We start from the raw sequence: 21,169 nt of genomic DNA, 5'->3' as shown, positions 1-21,169 counted from the left end.
GGCCAAGGCGGGCGGATCATGAGGTCAGGAGATGAAGACCATCCTAACATGGTAAAACCCCGTCTCTACTAAAAATACAAAAAAATTAGCCGGGTGTGGTGGTGGGCACCTGTAGTCCCAGCTACTCGGGAGGCTGAGGCAGGAGAATGGCGTGAACCCGGGAGACGGAGCTTGCAGTGAGCCGAGATCACTCAAAAAAAAAAAAAAATTAAAAATTCCGTAAAGAAACTATTCATAAAGTTTAGATTTTTTTTTTTTTTTTGGAGACAGAATCTTGCCCTGTCACCCAGGCTGGAATGGAGTGGTGAGATCACAGCTCACTGCAACCTCCATCTCCCGGCCTCAAGCAATTCTTGTGCCTCAGCCTCATAAGTAGCTGGGACCAGAGGCACGTACCACCGTTCCTGGCTAATTTTTGTATTTTTAGTAGAGACAGGGTTTTGCCATGTTGGCCAGGCTGGTCTCAAACTCCTGGGCTCAAGTGATCCGCCCACCTTGGCCTCCCCAAGTGTTGGGATTATAGGTGTGAGCCACCACAACCAGCTCATTTTACTATTTATGTGTGACAGTCATTTTTTTATAAGGAACTTAAATCAAGGAAAAGATAAACACCTCAGTAGACTGACAGGGAAAGAAACACATGAATATCACGTTTCCTAAAGAAGACTCAGTGACAGATATATATATGAAAAAAATGTTTGGCCTCACATAGAATCAATGAAGTACACATAAAATGAAACCGTATTTTCTACCTAACTAGACTGTCAAAGATTAAAAAGAAATAGTACCCAGATTGGAAAATAGGGATTCTTAAAACTTTAATAGTTTTTTGGCCAGGTACTGTGGTTCACACCTGTAATCCCAACACTTTGGGAAGCTTAGGCAAGCAGATCACGAGGTCAAGAAATTGAGACCATCCTGGCCAACATGGTGAAACCTTGTTTCTACTAAAAATACACAAATTAGCCGGGCATGGTGGTGGGCGCCTGTAGTCCCAGCTACTCAGGAGGCTGAGGCAGGAAAATCGCTTGAACCCGGGAGGCGGAGGTTGCAGTGACCCGAGATTGTGCCACTGCACTCCAGTCTGGGAGACAGAGCAAGACTGTCTCAAAAAACAACAAAACAGAAAACCTTTAATATTTTTTATTTTATATTTTAAAAATAGAACAGGGTCTCACTATGCTGACCAGGTCAATCTTGAACTCCTGGACTCAAACGATTCTCCTGCCTCGTCCTTCCAAAGTGCTGGGATTACAGGTGTGAGCCACTGTGTCTGGCCATCATAACTTGTTAACGTGAATGTAAATAGGATCAGTGTTCCTGACAGATAATTTACAATTGTTTTTATTTATTTTTGTGAGATTGGTTCTCACTCTGTCACCAAAGCTGAAGCACAGTGGTACAGTCACAGCTCACTGAAACATTGACCTTCCCGGGCTCAGGTGATCCTTGCACCTCAGCCTCCTGAGTAGCTGGGATTATAGGCACGCACCACCGAGCCTGGCTAATTTTTGTATTTTTTGTAGAGACTGGGTTTCGCCATGTTACCCAGGCTGGTCTCAAACTTCTGTGCCATTATATGTTTGGAAAAAAATGTATACATACATATATGTGTGTGTGTGTGTATGTGTGTATATATAGTTTTGAGACAGTCTTGCTGTGTCACCCAGGCTGGAGTGCAGTGGCGGGATCTCAGCTCACTGCAACCTCCGCCTCGTGGGTTCAAATTATTCTCCCTCCCCAGCCTCCTGAGGGCCTGGGATTACAGGTGCCTGCCACCACGCCTGGCTAATTTTTGGCTCAGCGCAGTGGCTTATGGCCGTAATCCCAGCACTTCGGGAGGCACAGGCAGGCAGATCACTTGAGGTCAGGAGTTCAAGACCAGTCTGGCCAACATGGTGGAACCCCATCTCTACCAAAAATACAAAAATTAGTGGGGCATGGTGCCAGGCGCCTGCATAATCCAAGCTACTCTGGAGGCTGAGGCAGGAGAATCGCTTACACCCAGGAGGTGGAGGTTTCAGTGAGCCAGGATCATGCCATTGCACTCCAGCCTGGGTGACAGAGCAAGACTCCCATGTCAAAAAAAAAAAAAAAAAGAATATTCGTATCTCAAAACTCATGGCAAGCTATTTTCCTTTAAGCTCTAGAAAGTTTCTTTGAAAGGTATGAAAATTCTGTCCCGTGACTCCTAGGGATATGATTTTACATTGACAAAATTATAAAATGTTATGGTGGTCTAAAGGGACACGGTGTGTAAAGTATTTGATAATGACTAAGCCAAGCTTTTTATCTTCTAGGTCTTACTTGACTGGATGATGAGAATTGGGTACCACACATCTCTATACAGCCTTTCTACTTCCTTTCCCAGACGGCCTCTGGCAGTGGAGGGCGGCCAGTCGCTGGAGGACATAGGAATAACTGTGGACACTGTGCTCGTCCTGGAAGAGAAGGAGCAGACCAACTAGGAAAGAAGTTTTGAGACCAGCCTGGGTAACATGGCGAAACCCAGTCTCTACATGCTCCCTGTTCTGCTTGAAGTCAGCTATGCCATGACCTCCTGGCACAATAAAGGCTTCACGATAAAACCACACCATACCTTGATTGAGCTCATGGCAGTAAACATTGAACATTGATATCCATGGGAATAGGATTAGAAAAGGATTGCTTTCTGCATATAATAATCTGTGGACTGTGCCATTTTACAGTGTACCAAATGTGAACGAGGTAAAAATGTATGCAGTAAGGCACTCCGTAATTGGTATTTTTTTCCCAGCTGACATTATTTCTCAGTGTTAGAAAACAAACCCATAGAACTTTGCTTTCTGCCTCTTCAATCCATTTTACCACACAATATTTCATGATTCAGTCAAATTCTTCAAAGTCTTATAAGCAGGAATGTTTATTCTGCTGTATTTCTGTGAAATTAAAAACTTGGAAGAAGCTTCAAAGCTCTTGGAGGCTTTAAATTTCTTTCTGATGGGTATATATTAGTTTACTTAACTAATGTTTGCGATTTATATAATTTTGACTTGTATTAAATGTTACATTTACAAAGTTCCAAATGAATCAGTATTTTAAAAAATAAAACTATGAAAGCATTAAAATATAGGTGAATTTTTAAAAATGTGTCTGATATTTCCCTCTCCTGCTTATAAGCTTATAATGATAAAGTCATGCACTGTTCAGACTCCAAGTGTGGTTATAAAAGGCTTTTAACTTTGTTCTACTCACTCCTTTTTTCTTTTCTCGTGCTCTGTTTTAAAAGTCTGCTCAGGCCTGGTGTGGTGGCTCACGCCTATAATCCTAGCACTTTGAGAGACTGAGGCGGGCGGATCATGAGGTCCAGAGATCGAGACCAGGCTGGACACAGTGGCTCATGCCCATTATCCCAGCACTATGGGAGGCCGAGGCGGGTGCATCACGAGGTCAGGAGCTCAACACCAGCCTGGCCAAGATGGTGAAACCCCTTCTCTACTAAAAATACAAAATTTAGCCAGGTGCAGTGGTAGGTGCCTATAATTCCCAACTACTCGGGAGGCTGAGGCAGGAGAATCGCTTGAATCTGGCCAGCAGATGTTTCAGTGAGCTTAGATCATGGCACTGCACTCCAGACTGGGTGACAGAGTGAGACAGTGTCTCAAAAAAAAAAAAAAAGTTGAAGACCAGCCTGACCAACATGGTAAAACCTCATCTCTAAGTAAAGTACAAAAATTGACCGGGCGTGGTGGCCTACGCCTATAATCCCAGCACTTTGGGAGGCCAAGGTGGGCGGATCACGAGGTCAGGAGATGGAGACCATCCTGGCTAACATGGGTGAAACCCCATCTCTACTAAAAATACAAAAAATTAGCTTAGTGTGGTGGCGGACGCCTGTAGTCCCAGCTACTCAGGAGGCTGAGGCAGGAGAATTGCTTGAACCCAGGAGGCGGAGGCTGCAGTGAGCTGAGATCATGCCACTACACTCCAGCCTGGGCAACACAGCAAGACTCTGTCTCAAAAAAAAAAAAAAAGAAAGAAAGAAATTAGCTGGGAGTGGTGGTGTGCACCTGTAATCCCAGCTACTCAGGATGCTGAGGCAGGAGAATCGCTTAAACCCAGGAGACAGAGGTTGCATTGAGCCTAGATCTCACCACTGCAGTCCAGCTTCGTGCCAAAGCAAGACTCCATCTAAAAAAAAAGCTCATCTGGCTCTTGGGCATTCCTTTTATCCCCTTCTGTAGAATTTGGCACACTGTATTGTAGCTGTGTTTTGTTTTCTCAAATAGGCACTTCCTCAAAGGCAAGGACTGTGTTTTTTTGCCCTCAGAAGTACCTGCTGTATGTTAGATAATTAATACTTCTTTGAAAATAAATAGTAAGTTGTCTCAACCTTAAATTTGGGGTGGGAGGGCAGGTTGGTTGGTTCTAGAATATCTCACTTTGAAAAAAATGAGGCCAGGCGCAGTGGCTCATGCCTATAATCCCAGCACTTTGGGAGGGCAAGATGGGCAGATTGCTTAAGCCCAGGAATTCAAGACCAGCCTGGGCAACATGGTGAAACCACATCTCTACAAATAATACAAAATACAAAAATTACAGAATACAAAAATTAGCCAGGCATGGTGGCATGTGCCTGTAGTTCCACCTACTAGGGAGGCTGAGGTGGGAGGATCACTTGAGTCTCAAAAAAAAAAAAAAAAAAGTGATAGTACATCACTTCTGAGATTTGGTTATAACAGACCATGGCTGTCCTGGTGGTCTCTCTTGGGTCCCTCCCTCTGGGGGAAGGAGTCCTGTTGTGAGTGACCCCATGGAGAGGTCCACACAGCAAGGACAGCAAAGAACTGAAGCTTCCTGCCCACAGCAACGAGCGAAAGCTTAGAGGTGGCCCTCAGGTCCCAGCCAAGTCTTCAGAGCTGGCCGCTCTGGCCAACAGCTTGAGTACAACTGCACGCAAGCCTCAGGCTGGAACCACCGGGCTAGGATGCTCCCAGATTCTGAGCTCTGACGATTTGTGAGGCAGCTAAGTTTTGAGTTCATTTGTAATGTATGGAGCAGTATATAACACAGCTTTGGGTATCGGTTAGCAAGGTGCTGCCATAACAAAACCCTTCAATGCAGGAGTGGCTTTGGAATCAGGCAGTGGGCTTTGAGGAGAGTGCTGCTGAAAGCCCACAGTGCTTTGAAATTGTGGATAAAAGCCTCATGGAGGTAGGCATGGTGGTACCCACCTGTAGTCCCAGCTACTCAGGAGGCTAACACAGGAGGATTGCTTGGGTCCAGGAATTTGAGGACAGACTGGGCAACATAGCAACACCCCTATCTCTAAAAAATATTTTTTTTGTTTAGGCATGGAGACTCATGCCTGTAATCCCAGCACTTTGGGAGGCCAAGGCAGACAAATCACCTGAGGCCAGGAGTTTGAGACCAGTCTGGCCAACATGGCAAAACCCTATCTCTACTAAAAATACAAAAATTAGCTGGTTGTGGTGGCAGGTTCCTGTAGTCCCAGCTACTTGGGAGGCTGAGGCATGAGAATTGCTTGAACCTGGGAGTATTCCCGGGAGCTGGAGAAAGGGAAGTCCTGGTTAGAGGCAGTAAGTTCAGCAACGCCATCACCTGCAGTTGTGTGGAAAGTGGAAAATATAGTTAATGAGTGAGTGATCTAGCTAAGTCTGTTTCCAACTAGAGTGAAAATGCCATTGGTTTCTTCCTGCCACTTGTAATAAAATAAGACAGGAATGAAATAAGCTAAACAAAGAACTGTTGAAAAAGAAACCAGGGCTCACTGGTTTACAAGATTCACAGCTTCTCCAGGTGGCAAATGATTACACTAACATTTAAAAGTGACTTCAGAGCAAAGATTAAATTCAGAACACTCAAGAAAATATGGTTTAAAGATTAAAGTGAGGGTGTAACTATAAAATCCTTTGTTAAAACCGGAGAAAAGATGAAGGTGGGCCAGGCACAGTGGCTCACGCCTGTAATCCTGACACTTTGTGAGGCCGAAGTGGGAGGATCGCTTGAGTGCAGGAGTTCGAGACCAGCATGGGCAGGATGGTAAGACCCCATTTCTGCAAAATATTATTAGCCTGACATAATGGCACGTGTCTGTAGTCCCAGCTGCTCGGGAAGCTAAGGTAGGAGTTTTGCTGGAGCTCAGAGATTGAGGCTGCAGTAAGCCAAGACCATGCCACTGCACTCCAGCCTGTGCAACAGAACGAGACCTTGTCTGTAAAATAAAAAAAGAAAAATCAAAAGGTGATGCCTCAATATGATTCACAGGAGACGAAGTTTAAAAAATAATTACATCAGCAGTAACCTGGTCAACTTGAACTGAAAGACACAAAGTAAAAAAACAAAAAACAAAAAAAAACAGGCCTTGAGATTTCCAAGATTCTACAGGCAGGAAACAAGGTGAGAAAAATGCTTTGCTGTAAATCCACACCCCCTTTCATGTAGAAGTCTGACTCCTAAGATGGAATTAAGTCCTCCCAGGGCAGAGTCAACAGTCTGGAAAGTCATTTCCTGGCAGGAGTAGCACTGGGTTCCAGTGCTCGCCCAGCTGGATTTCAGAACTGCCTATGGACCAGCAGTGTGTGTGCCTTTCATTTGCAGCCTTTCTGAACAGGAGCGTCTGGGCATCATGTAACTGTCCCACCACTGCATGCTGGGTGTTCGGAGGGTGATAACATGTCTAGTTCTCAGCCTTGCAGTTCAGGAAGAACTATCTTAGAGCTGTACCTAAGAACCACGCTCTAGGGTCATCATCTGCCCCTGCACCTAACATAGAGAAGATGAACTCTGAGCTGATGCTGTGAGCTGATGGGACTGTCTTGTTCCTTGGGAGGGGGTGAATGTACTTACATGTGGGAGGACTGTGCATTTATGGGGGCTAGAGAGCAGAATGGGAGCCAGCCTCCAAGATAGACCCCAGCGATCTCTCTCTCCTGATATTCAGACCTTATGCCGTCATCCCTTCCTGCAGTGTGCCAAGATAAATTTTTGAGATAAATCTTTAAGACCAATAGAATTGGCCAGGCGCGGTGGCTCACACCTGTAATTCCAGCACTTTGGGAGGCCAAGGTGGGTGGATCAAGAGGTCAAGAGATTCAGACCATTCTGGCCAATGTGGTGAAACCCCATCTCTACCAAAAATACAAAAATTAGCTGGGCATGGCAGCCCACGCCTGTAGTCTCAGCTACTTGGGAGGCTGAGGCAGGAGAACCAAGGAGTCAGAGGTTGCAGTGAGCCAAGATTGCACCATTACACTCCAGCCTGGTGACAGAGCAAGACTCCATCTCAAAAACAAAAACAAACAAAAAACAACAGAATTAACCAGAAGTCATGGTATGTCTCTTCCTAGGTGAGATGATCAAGGACTGCACTTCTTTTGGTTCTCTATTCCTGTCTTTGGTCTAATCCCTTGCTCTGGCTGAAACCATGTTAGTGCACTGGGGAGGACCACATGCCAAGGAACTGGAGCCTCATTGCCAGTAGCTCCACGAGCTAGCTGGGAGTGAACCCTGCAACCTCAGGACAGACCTTGAACCAGAACCATTCAGCTGAGCTGCTCCTGGAGCCCAGACTCACAGAAACTACAGGAGATCATGAATGATGTTTCGTAATTGCCCAGTGGCTTTCTCCCACCCTCTGCACAGACAAAAATCAATTCACTGAGGCCATGGCATTGCAGCAAAAAGAGTGTAACTGACATGAGGCCAACCACGCAGAAGAGGGAGTTAGTACTCAAGTCAGTCTCCCCGAAGGCTCGTAGGTTAGAGTTTTTAAAGGATAGTTTGGTGGGCAGAGGGCTAGGAAATGGGGAATGTTGATCGGTTGGGGATGGAATCATAGGGGTGTGGAAAACGGTCCTGGGGGCTGAGTACCCCTCTGGGTGGGGGCCACAGGACCTGTTGAGTCACAAGTTGCAAGCTCAGGTGTGGTCAGTCAGTTGCCCAAATGCAAAAGTCTGCAAAAACGTCTCAGAAGACCAATCTTAGGTTCTATAATAGTGATGTTAGTTACAGGGGCAACTGTGGAGGTTGCAAATCTTGTGACCTCAGAACAATGGCTGGTTATTTAATAACTCTATATTAGCAGAATTCAGGCCGCTCTCATAATCCTAACCTTGTGGCCTTTTCATTAGTTTTATGAAGGCAGTTTAGTTTTGGGAAGGGCTAGCATCATCCTTGCTTAAATAAACTAAACTCCTCCCAAGGTTAACTTGGCCTATGCCAGGAATGACCAAGGACAGCTTGGAGGTTACAAACAAGATGAAGTCAACTATGTCAGATTTCTCTTACTGTCTTAATTTTGCAAAGGCAGTTTCTCTTCAAGCTGTTATGTTTTGGGAAAATGTGTTATGTGGCAACAGAGAACTATTATAGGAAGTATTCAGGGCATTTTCCCCAACAATATGAAAAGGCCCTTAGGAATGACATTTACTTTTCTGGGTAGATGGTTTGGTTTCTCTAACTGTTGATATCTCTTAATATCTGTCTTTTTGTTTTGAGCCAGGGTCTTGCTCTGTCACCTTGGCTGAAGTGCAGTGGTGTGATCACGGCTTACCGTAGCCTTGGCCTCCTGGGCTCACATGATCCTACTGCCTTAGCCTTCCGAGTAGCTGGGACTGCAAGCACATGCCACCATGCGCAGCTAAGTTTTTAAATTTTTTGTGGAGACAGAGTTTTGCACTCTTGCCCAGGCTGCTATCAAACCACCTCTCTTGACCTCCCAAAGTGCTGGGATCATAGGTGTGAGCCACTGCACCCAGCCTATAGACTTTCATAGGCTCTATTTTCTTTTTTTTCCTTATAGATGTATTTGTCTCTCTCTCCATATATATATTTATTTATTTCAATAGGTTTGTGGTGTTTGATTATATTAATACTTTTTTTTTTTGAGACAGAGTTTCACTCTTGTTGCCCAGGCTGGAGTGCAATGGCACGATCTCAGCTCACTGCAACCTCCGGCTCCTGGATTCAAGCAATTCTCCTGCCTCAGCCTCCCAAGTAGCCGGGATTACAGGCATGCACCACCATGCCCGACTCATTTTTGTATTTTTAGTAGAGACAGGGTTTCTCCATGTTGGTCAGGCTGGTCTCAAACTCCCGACCTCAGGTGATCCACCGACTTGGCCTCCTAAAGTGCTGGGATTACAAGCATGAGCCCCTGTGCCTGGCCTCATTTTTGTTGTTGTTCGTTTTTGTTTTTTTTGAGATGGAGTCTCACTCTGTCACCAGGCTAGAGTGCAGTGGCACGATCTCAGCTCACTGCAACCTCTGCTTCCTGGTTTCAAGCAATTCTCCTGTCTTAGCCTCCCAAGTAGCTGGGATTACAGGCACTGGCCACCACACCTAGCTAATTTTTGTATTTTTAGTAGAGATGGGGTTGCACCATATTGGTCAGGCTGGTCTTGAACTCCTGACCTCAGGTGATCCACTTGCCTCAGCCTCCTAAAGCGTTGGAATTACAGGCGTGAGCCGCCGTGCCTGGCCAAGTTCTTTAGTGGTGGTTTCTGAGATTTTAGTGTACCCATCACCTGAGCAGTGTATACTGTACCTAATGTGTAGTCTTTTGTGTCTCACCCCCCTCCAACCCTTTCCCTGGAGACCCCAAAATCCATTGTATCATTCGTACGATAGGCTCTATTTTCCATTGTCCCTCCACATCCATTTTCAAGGATTTTGAGTATAGAAAATGATTATCACTAAAAAACTGGTCTTTTATACAGCAAAAATTTCAGTAAATAACTCATGACTTTTGTGGAATAATGGTTCTCCTCTGCCCCTCCTCCCCAGTTCCTAACATAAAAATCATTAGAGCCATTTCTTGACATGGTAATGCAGATACTTTTCTTCAACAGAAAGGACAAACATCAGTTGCATGTATAACTAAAGGGCTAAATATAGAGATGTTTGTTTCCTTAGTTAGAAAAGAAGCATTCTTCCTCTGTATTTAGGGAAAGGAACTATTGATCTTTAGGTTCTTGGTTAATTATACTTTTTTTTGTACTGTAGCCCTCTTGCAATGAGATGGAATAATTAGAAACATATGATTAAAACCAGGCAAGATGGCTCACACCTGTGATACCAACACTTTGGGAGGCTGAGGCAGAAGGATCACTTGAGCCCAGAAGATTGGGACCAGTCTGGGCTACTGTATTAGTCCATTTTCACACTGCTATAAAGATACTACCTGAGGCTGGGTAATTTACAAAAAGGTTTCATTGACTCACAGTTCTGCAGGGCTGGGGAGGCCTCAGGAAACTCACAATCATGGCGCAAGGGGCAGCAAACATGTCCTTCTTCACAGGCAGCAGGAGAGAGAAGTCAGGAGGGAAGGGGAAAGAGCCTCTTATAGAACCATCAGATCTTGTGAGAATTCACTATCATGAGAACAGCAGGGCGGAACTGCCCCCATAGTCCAATCACCTACCTTCCTCCACACGTGGGGATTACAGTCCCTCCCTCTACACACAGGGATTACAATTCAAGATGAGATTTGGGTGGGGACACAGAGCCAAACAGTATCAGCAACATAGTGAGACCCCATCTCTACAATTTTTTTTTTAATTAGCCAGGCATGGTTGCCTGCACCTGTGGTTCCAGCTACTCTGGAGAGTGAGGTGGAAGGATCACTGGAGCCCAACAGATTGAGGTTGTAATGAGCCGTGATCTCTCACCTCTCTGCTCCAGCCTGGGTGACAGTGAGATCCTGTCTCAGTAATAATCATCACCTTCTGGGGCAGCACGTGCAAATACAGATGAATAAATATTAATGCTAAGGGATTGCCTGGGCGTGGTGGCTCACATCTGTATTCCCAACACTTTGGGAGGCTCAGGCAGGTGGATCACCTGAGGTGAGGAGTTCGAGACCAGCCTGGCCAACATGGTGAAACCACATCTCTACTAAAAATACAAAAATTAGCAGGGCATGGTGGCAGGCACCTGTAATCCCAGCTAGTTGGGAGGCTGAGGCAGGAGAATCGGTTGAAATTGGGAGGCGGAGGTTGCAGTGAGACGAGATCGTGCCATTGCATTCCAGCCTGGGAGACAAGAGTTAAGACTCCATCTCAAAAAATCGAAGGGATAGGTACATGAGTATATTTTATACTTTTCTCTCTACTTCTGTATAATATTTAATGATTAAATGTTGAAAAGTATCAGCAGGCTAAAGATTAGAAGGAGGCTGACTTGTAAATTTGTCAAGTGCTCTATGAGAAAGCTCTGACTTTAAAAGCTTTAGTTTTTGTTGTTTTTTTGAGACAGTCCCTGTCACCTGGGCTGAAGTGCAGTGGCACAATCACAGCTCACTGCAGCTTCAACCTCCCCAGGCTCAAGCCATCCTCCCACCTCAGCCTCCTAAGTAGCTGGGACTTTTACCTGATGGAGTTGTCAAGGTTCTCGGCATGCTGAACAAAGAATTGAACAAAACGCACAAAGTAACAAAAGAACGAAGCAAGGGAAGACAAAGCGATAGAAGAACAGACTAGGGAAAACAGACCTATTGAAGACAATTCACAGAGCGAGAGTGAGCTTGAACAAGCGGCTCAAGAGCCTCCTTAATTAAGATTTTTATCAAGCCCGAGGAACCTGGCAACACACCTCGGTGCCCTAGACAGGCCTCCAATTGGCAACACCCCATGAAGGATTGGCCTGCAACCCAGCAGACGCTGAACTGGAGACAGCCACAGTCAATCAGAGGCTGAAGCAGCTTGTTATCATGGGAGGGAGGATGTGGCCTATATGCTGCACTTGCTGCTCTCCTGTTTATAGGAGCTGGTTGCACCTGCTGTTCTTTTGCTTATCAGAACTGGCTGCACCTGCCGAACCGCCGTTATCCTAATTCTCTATTCGCCTGCCACAGGACCACAGGTGTGTGCCATCATGCCTGGCTATTTATTTATTTTTATTTTTATGTTTTCAGATGGAGTCTCACCCTGTTGCCCAGGCTGGAGTGCAATGACACGATCTCAGCTCACTGCACCCTCTGCCCCCCGGGTTCAAGTGATTCTCCTGCCTCAGCCTCCACAACATAGTTGATTTCTCTCATGTAAAAGCTTACAGGAGCCGGGTGGTGACTCACACTTACAGCTTACAGGAGCCGGGTGTAATCCCCACACTTTGGGAGGCCGAGGCGGGCAGATCACCTGAGGTCGGGAGTTTGAGACCAGGCTGGTTAACATGGGGAACCCCCATCTCTACTGAAAAAACACAAACACAAACAGTCAGGCATGGTGGCTTGCACCTGTAATCCCAGCTACTTGGGAGGCTGAGGCACCGGAGTCGCTTGAATACGGGAGGTGGAGGTTGCAGTGAGCTGACGTTGCACCACTGCACTCCAACCTGGGTGACAGAGTGAGACTCCATCGCAAAATAAACAAAAAACAAACAAAAAGCTTATAGGGACATTATCTCAGTTCATGGCTTTCATCTTCCATGTCACCTGGTATTCAAAACTAGATGCTAGGATTCCAGCTATCCTGTCCACACTCCAAGAATCAGAGAAGAGGAGGCCTCTTTAGAGAGCTTTGGGAGCTTCCACTCACATCTTATTGCCAAGCTTAGTCCTGTGGCCAGCTGTCATCTTTGAAGGGGGCATATTGCTGTTCCTTGCAAAACAGGCCTTGTACCTTGATCTTAGTTTGTACCTTGATCTTAGTTTGTACCTTGATCTTAGTTAACTGGCCTCAGTTCAGACCTTGTTTCCAACATGACAAAACCCAACGGCCCAGGAGAGGTGGAGGAGGCTAAGAACAGGAGGGGAAGGGCCTTAGGACTGTGCTCCCGATGATGTTACCAGCAACCCCAGCACCCCTGCGAGGTGCGGCTCTTAGGAGTAACCCCACACTGGTGCAGGCTGCACCACCCAGGGCCCTCCACTGCTGCTGATCTGCCTCCCATGCCTGGCTAAGTTTTATTTTACTTATTTTTCATTTTTAATCTTTAGCTTTTTTTTTTAATTACAAAACCTCAGAGTACCAATGCCCAACTCTTTTTAAATATTTTTGTAGAGACAGGGTCTCACTTTGTTGCCCAGGCTAGAATGCAGTGGCCCGATCTCGGCTCACTGGAGCCTCGACCTCCTGGGCTCAATCGATCCTCCTGCTTCAGCCTCCTGAGTATCTGAGGACTGACCACAGGTGTGTGCTACCATGCCCAGCTAATTATTTTTTATTTTTGTAGAGATTGGGTCTCACTATGTTGCCCAGGCTGGTCTCCAACTCCTGTACTCAGGTGATCCTCCTGCCTCAGCCTCCCAAAGTGCTGAGACAAACAGGTGTGGGCCACCACCCTACATGGTCTTAGAGAATTTCCCCTCATTTTATTACTCTTCATCTCTGTATTTCACTTTGTAAACTCTCTTCCTCACTATCATGGATTGATATGGGAGCTCTGCTCATTTGAGCTTAATTATACAGTAGCTATTATCACAAGACAATAATAAAGTCATTCTAGGTTGTTCTATTGTGGCAGTGACACTAAGGGGTGTTTTGTTGTGGGGATAAAAGAAAATAAAGTGACCTTTTTCTGAAGGAAAGATTTAAATTAAAACGTGTGAAATCTCCCTTTAAAGGGAGGGAACAGGCTTTAGTCAGGTAATTGCTCTGCTAGCTGAAATTGACATTCTAAAAATACCAAGCTCTAAATCATACGGCTTATTTAGACTTCCACTTAGGACACAGAGATCTGTAAAGAATGCTGCTCTCACCCTAGCAACAAGAAACAGCTGGATCTAGCTGGGTGCATGGTGCATGCCTGTGGTCCCAGCTACTTGGGAGGTTGAGGTCAGGGGATCACTTGAGCCTAGGAGTTCAAGACTAGCCTCAGCAATATACTGAGACCTTGTCTCAAGAAAAAAAGGAAAAGAAAAAGAAACAGCTGGATGATACACAAAACCATAACATTTTTGAGCCCACAGTGAGCTGAGGCTGCAAAGCAATTATGTAACCTGAATTCCAAAAAGAGATAACCCTCTCCAAGGAGAGACGGGACACAGAAACTGTCTTCCCTTTGGCAAAACATGGGAGAAAAGGCACCTGCTATACAAGCTAAGATTTTGATGTTTGTAAAGGTCACGCATGGGCTACTGCATCAGTTTGGAACCAGACGGGCTATTTAATTTGTGGGCCTTAGTGCAAAATGAAAATGTGGGAACCCTTACTCAAAAGTGAAGAAGATCAAGACGGCAACAGCAATGTAGTAAACCAAACCTGAAGCCTTCTAAGTGTGGGGCCCTGCACAGGTCCCATGCCATGAAGCCAGTCCTGGCTGGGGGCTTCAGACACAAACGGAGTGCCCATTCTCTAGAAAGTTCTTCCTCATCACCCTTCAGTAGGTATTCAGGAGGAGTGAGACAGGGCAGGAGACCAGAGAAAGCCAATCTCAGAGCAAACAAGGAGGTGACTGGCGGCTGTAGGGGAACAAGCACAAAACTCCACTGACTTCCACAGACCCTTCTCTCCTACCAAGCCAAGGTCTTAACCTGCTGGGGAAAGTACAGCAAGTACTATAGCCTGCCAGGCACTGGCAGATCTATTGTCTCTGGAAAAGGAACAGAGGCAGACAAAACAAAACAAAACCAAAACAAAACCCATCTGCTTCTCCCAGGACTCAGGCAAAGATTATTGCTGCCAACAGAAAGTCGAGGCAAAAATTCTCTACCTTGGAGGGAAGAGTGGATACAGATACCAAACAGATGTCTACTCTTGTTAGGAATGGGGCCGAAAACTCCCAGCCTACACCAACCACGGACACAAGAAGTTTGGTGGCCACAGGAGAAGGAGCAAGAATGCTCAGAAAACCTCACCTTGAAAACCAAAGCACAGGCTGGGTGCAGTGGCTCATGCCTGTAATCCCAGCATTTCCGGGAGGTTGAGGCGGGTGGATCACCTAAGTTCAGGAGTTCGTGACCAGCCTGGCCAACATGGTGAAACCCTGTCTCTACTAAAAATACAAAAATTATCTAGGCATGGTGGTATGTGCCTGTAATCCCAGCTACTCAGGAGGCTGAGGCAGGAGAATCGCTTGAACCCAAGAGGCAGAGGTTGCAGTGAGCCAAGATTGCGCCATTGCACTCCAGACTGGGCGACAGAGCAAGACTCCGTCTCAAAAGATAAAAAAACCCAAAAAACCAAAAAAACACAAAGCACCAACAGCCAGCTCAAGATTGAGGCTGAATTGGGACAACAGAGAACCTCACCTGCTCCTGCCATGAGCCCAGCACTGAGTGATACACAGCAGCAGTCTCCAGCTGGGGAGGGGGTGAGAACATGGAGGACCTCCCTCGGATGCAGGCATGCAAGGATTGCTAAATGGGGAGCAGGAGCGCCCGAGAAAAACCCAGCACCTAAGCACAAGGTGACAGCAATCAAACTTAAATTAGTGGAATTGCAGGCTAAGGGGCTGTGATTCCATGGGTAATGATAGAATTCTATACCTAGTAAAATAATCTTTAAAAAAATTTCTTTTTTTTTTTTTGAGACAAGAGTTGCCCAGGCTGGGGTGCAGTGGTGTGATCTCAGTTCACTGCAACCTCCGCCTCCTGGGTTCAAGTGATTCTTGTGCCTCAGCCTCCCAGTATCTGGGATTACAGGCACAGGCCACCATGCCCAGCTAATTTTTATATTTTTAGTAGTCACCATGTTGGCCTGGCTGGTCTTGAACTCCTGGCCTCAAGTGATCTGCCTGCCTCTGCCTCCCAAGATGTTTGGATTACAGGTATGAGCCACTGCGCTCAGCCTACACCTAGTAAAATGATCTTTCCCAAATGAACATGAAAGAAATACTTTTAAAGACATACAAAAGCTGAAAAAACTCAATACCATCAAACTTTGCACTACAAAAAATGTTAAAGTCTTAAGGCAGAAGGAAAATTATACCAGATGGAAATACAAAACTATACAAAGCAATGAAGAACACTAGAAATAACACAGATTTATATGAGTAAATAAATATTTTTCTTATTACTAAATCCCTTTAAGTGATATTTTAGTGATGATAATATAATAGAAATATTGCATGGGGCTTATAAAACCAAAATTTATGACAATAGCACAAAGTTAGGGATGTATATTACAAGGTTCTGATACTCTATGTGAAGTGGTGTAATGCCACTTGATGGTAGACGGAATGAAGTTAAAGATGTATACCACAAATCCTAAAGCAGCCACTAAAGGAACAAAACAAAAAGGTACAGCTAATAAGCCACACAAAAGAGATACATAGAATAAAAAATACTCAATTAATCCAAAAGAATTCAGAAAAAGAGGAAATAAATGGCACAAATAGAAAATGAATAGCAAGATGACAGACTTAAATCTAACAATATCAATAATTGTATTAAATATAAATAGTCTAAATATCCCCAAATGAAAATAGAGAGGATTAGCCAGGTGTGGTGGCTCACGCCTGTAATCCCAGCACTTTGGGAGGCGGGCAGATCACTTGAGGTCAGGTGTTCAAGACTAGCCTGGCCAACATGGCAAAATCCCGTTTCTACAAAAAACAAAACAAAACAAAAAAACAAAAATTAGCCGGGCTTGGTGGTGCACAACTGTAATCCCAGCTATGCGGGAGGCTGAGGCATGAGAGTCACTTGAGCCTGGGAGGCGGAGGTTGGTTGCAGTGAGCCGAGATCGCCCCCACTGCACTCCAGCCTGGGTGGCAGAGCAAGACTGTCTCAAAAACAAAAACAACAACAAAAAAGTAGAGAATATTAGATTAGAATTAAAACAACAACAAAAAGTGCTGCCTACAAGAAACAGTGGTAAGGAATAAGTACCTCCAAAAACCCCTACCACTAACATGAAATACTAGTTGTCCTAATCAAAGCAATATGAAACATATACAAAAAGTCATAGAGATTAGAAAAGAAGAAAAAAGCTTTGTATTCACAGACTATGTGACTTTGTAATTTTAAAAAATCCAAAGTAATTTTGCTGATAAATACAGGTTGAGTATCCCTAATACAAAACTCTGAAATACAAAATCCTCCAAAATCCAAAACCTTTTGAGCAGGTACACTTGATGCTCAAAGGAAATGCGCATTGGAGCATTTCAGATTTGTGGAATAGGGATGTTCAACCAGGTATCTATCTGCAAATATTCCAAAATCAGAACAAATCCTAAACCTGAAACACTTCTGGTCCCATGCATTTTGAATAAGGGATACTCAACTTATATAAGAACTAAGAGCATTTAGGATAGCTACTGGATAGAAGAAAATATTTTGGCCAGGCGTGGTGGCTCAGGCCTGTAATCCCAGCACTTTGGGAGGCAGAGGTGCATGGATTACCTTAGGTCAGGAATTCGAGACCAGCCTGACCAAGATGGTGAAACCCCATCTCTACTAAAAATACCAAAAAATAGCTGGGCGTATGGTGGGTGCCTGTAATCCTGGCTATTCCAGAGGAGAATCGCTTGAACCTGGGAAGTGGAGGTTGCAGTGAGCAGAGATTGTGCCACTGCACTCCCACATGGGCTACAGTGAGACTGTCTCAAAAAAAAAAAAAAAGGAGGTTGCAGTGAGCAGAGATCGCACCATTGCATTCCAGCCTGGGCAACAGAGTGACTCCATCTCAAAACAAACAAATACATAAATAAATAAATAAAGTATTTTAAAAGATCACTTTTATTTCAATTTATCATAATTAAACAATCAGAAAATAGAAAGGTATTACCCATGACAGCATTTTGAAATCAAATGTTATGGTTAGATGGCAAGACATTTATACCAAATATTATAATACATTGTTGAGAGAAATTGAGGATTTGATCAAAGAGGTATTTTATACCATCGCCATGGACTAGAAGGCTCAATAATGTAAAACAACCTATTCTTCCTAAACTGATAGAGGTTCAATACAATATAATCCCCAAATCCCAGCAGAATTTATTTTATCCCTGCGTGTGTAAATATAACAAGCCGATTCTAAATTGTGTGTGTGTGTTTTTTTTTTTGGAGACAGACTCTCGCTCTGTCGCCCAGGCTGGAGTGCAATGGCGTGATCTTGGCTCACTGCAACCTCCGCTTCCCAGGTTCAAGCTATTCTCCTGCCTCAGCCTGCCAAGTACCTGGGATTACAGGTGTGTGCCACTACGTCCAGCTAATATTTGTATTTTTAGTAGAGACAGGGTTTCACCATGTTGGCCAGGCTGGTCTCGAACTCCTGTCTTCAGGTGATCCACCTGCCTCGGCCTCCCAAAGTGCTGGGATTACAGGCGTGAACCACCACGCCTGGCCCTAAATTGTTTATTGTGGTACTATATATATGACATAAAATTTAATCATTTTAAAATATACAATTCAGTGCCATTAAGTGTACTCATGTTGTATGATCTTCTCCACCATTCACTTCCAGAACTTTCTAATCATCTGACTCTCTAGCCATTAAAATGACTCCTCAATCATTTCTCCTTCCAGCCCCTGGCAATCTCTATTCTACTTTTTGTGTCTATGAATTTGCCTATATTCTAGGTACCCTCATATAAGCGAAAACATACTGTAGCTGTGTTTTTGTGTCTTGCTCATTTCACTAAGCATGCTCTGAAGGTGCTCCGTATTGCAGCCTGTGTCAGAATTTAATTCCTTTCCAATGGCTGAATAATAGTCCATTTTATGGATATACCACACTTTTTTTTTTTTTTTTTAGATGGAGTCTCACTTTGTCGCTCAGGCTGGAGTACAGTGGTGTGATCTCCGCTCACTGCAACCTCTGCCTCCTGGGTTCAAGCGATTCTCCTGCCTCAGCCTCCTGAGTAGCTGGGATTACAGGCATGTTCCACCACACCTGGCTAATTTTTGTCTTTTTAGTAGAGATGGGGTTTCGCCATGTTGACCAGGCTGGTCTCGAACTCCTGAACTCAAGTGATCCACCCGTCTCCCAAAGTGCTGGAATTACAAGCATGAGCCACTGCACCTGGCCCACACTTTGTTTATCCATTAATCTGTTGATGGAATTTGCCTCGTTTCCACCTTTTTTGGCTATGGAATGCTGCTATAAACTTTGGTACCTAGTGTATTCTTTGTAAGATGTAAATGTGTGACTCTATTTAATCTTTATAGTGACAGAATTAGACTATATTTGAGTCAGTTTGATAAATATTCTAGTAAATTACTTCTGTAATTTCTTGTTTTCAAATGTACTGGCAAATGCTATTCATAGTATCTTCAGTTTTTTTGTTTCTGAGACAGGGTCTCACTCTCACCTCGGCTGGAGTGCAGTGGCAAGATCATGACTCACCACAGCAGCCTTGCCCTCTACAGGTTTAGGTGATTCTCCCCTTAACCCCCCGCGTAGCTGGGACTACAAGTGTGTGTCACCACGCCTGGCTAATTTTTTGGTATTTTTTGAGATGAGGTTTTGCCATGTTGCCCCAGGTTGGCCTTGAACTTTGGGGCTCAAGTCATCCTCTTGCCTCAGCCTCCCAAAGCACTGGGATTACAGACATGACCCACTGTGCCCAGTCTATCTTCAATTTTTGATCATTTTTGTTACCTTTTATTTTGCAAAATCATGCTTTTATTTGTGCCTTCTGTATGTTTTTTGTTGTTGTTTTTTGCAATTTTTGTTTTATTAGTCTTTTCAAGCAACGGTTTGTGGTTTTGTCCTTTTGATTTTTGCTCTTAATCTGTTAACTTTTACATAACAAACACCTAGCTCATTACTTTTCAGCTTTTGTTCTGTTACAAGCATTTAATTATAAATTTTCCTCTAAAGACTGCTCTGGTGGTATTGCACAACTCTTTTTTTTTTTGAGGATCTTGCTCTGTTGCCCAGGCTGGAGTGCAGTGGCATGATCATAGCTCACCGTAGCCTCAAACCCCTAGTAGCTGGGGCCATAGGCGTGTGCCACCATACCCAACTATAATTATTTTTGAAATGGGGTCTCACTATGCGCCCATGTTGGTCTCAAACTCCTGGGGTCAAGTGGTCCTCTTGCCTTGGCCTCCAGAAGCGCTGGGATTACAGGCACGAGCCAGCATGCCCAGCCTTTTATTTTTTTGCGACAGAGTCTGGCCCTGTCGCCCAGGCTGGAGTGCAGTGGCATGATCTCAGCTCACTGCAAGCTCCACCTCCCGGGTTCACACCATTCTCCTGCCTCAGCCTCCCGAGTAGCTGGGACTATAGGCGCCCGCCACCACCACCACCGGCTAATTGTTTGTGCTTTTAGTAGAGATGGGGTTTCACCGTGTTAGCCAGGATGGTCTCAATCTCCTGACCTCGTGATCTGCCCACCTCGGCCTCCCAAAGTGCTGGGATTACAGGCGTGAGCCATGACACCTGGCCAAGCCCGTCTCTTTCTTTTTAAAGACAGCTTCACTGAGGTATATTTTACAAATCATAAAATTTTCCCATTTCAAGGGTACAATTTAAAGATTGTTGGTAAATTTACCAAATTGAGCAACCATGACTAAATAGCCTAAATGTTTCAAATGGACACATTAGCTGATGAATGCATAGACAGAAATGTGTTATATTCACACCATGGCAAGCTGCTTAGGAATGAAAGAATGAACTGTTAAATATGACATGGAGGAACTTCAGGACATGCTAGTGAAAAACCTGCACAAAAACCATTTATGTGATTCCACTGATATGAGCTGGCCAGAAGTAAATCTGTAGACAGAAGCAGATTAGTGGTTGCCTGGGGCTGGTTGGTGGCAATGGAAATTAACACAGGTTAAAACTGATTTATTGTCAAGGCTGCAGTGAGTTGTGATTGGGCCACTGCACTCCAGCCTGGGCAACCCAAAGTGAGACCCTGTCTCAAAAAAAAAAAAAAAAAAAGTGTATATATATATTTATATATATATATATAACATATATTTTAGTTTTTGAAAGTTTCTTCCCAGTTATATTCTAGTTTTAGTATACAATCCATAGTTGTACTTAAAAATGTGACATTAATATAAATTATCTAATAAATTTTTTAGAATGGCTTTTTTTATGGTCTAAAAGTTACCAGCTATTTGAATTTCTTCTGAAAGTTAGTCCTGTAACAAAGAATATTGCAATCAAATTTCCTCAACACAACTTTATTTCAATTGAGAGATTAAACAAATATTTTTTAAAAAAGAGAGAGATGGGGCCGGGCGCGGTGGCTCAAGCCTGTAATCCCAGCACTTTGGGAGGCCGAGACGGGCGGATCACGAGGTCAGGAGATCGAGACCATCCTG

The 21,169-nt window shown here is 44.4% G+C and overlaps 2 protein-coding genes across 4 annotated transcripts in view; one reads left to right on the top strand and one right to left on the bottom strand.

Moving 5' to 3' along the window:
- Positions 1 to 2,468, top strand: part of UBXN8 (UBX domain protein 8) — a 22,531-nt gene extending 20,063 nt beyond the window's left edge. For all 3 annotated transcript variants that reach the window (XM_011944534.1, XM_011944536.1, XM_011944535.1), the window contains one exon: positions 2,301 to 2,468. In XM_011944534.1, coding sequence (XP_011799924.1) covers positions 2,301 to 2,468 — 168 coding nt within the window. The remainder of the gene's footprint in view (positions 1 to 2,300) is intronic.
- An 8,174-nt stretch (positions 2,469 to 10,642) lies between these two features.
- Positions 10,643 to 21,169, bottom strand: part of PPP2CB (protein phosphatase 2, catalytic subunit, beta isozyme) — a 25,797-nt gene continuing 15,270 nt past the window's right edge. The window contains exon 7 of the mRNA XM_011944533.1: positions 10,643 to 11,033. The gene's annotated coding sequence lies outside the window, so the exon portion shown is untranslated. The remainder of the gene's footprint in view (positions 11,034 to 21,169) is intronic.

This window comes from Colobus angolensis, unplaced genomic scaffold (assembly GCF_000951035.1).
Source record: "Colobus angolensis palliatus isolate OR3802 unplaced genomic scaffold, Cang.pa_1.0 Scaffold233, whole genome shotgun sequence".
Classification (NCBI taxonomy): Eukaryota; Metazoa; Chordata; class Mammalia; order Primates; family Cercopithecidae; genus Colobus; species Colobus angolensis.
This window is presented reverse-complemented; position numbering and strand designations above follow the sequence as displayed.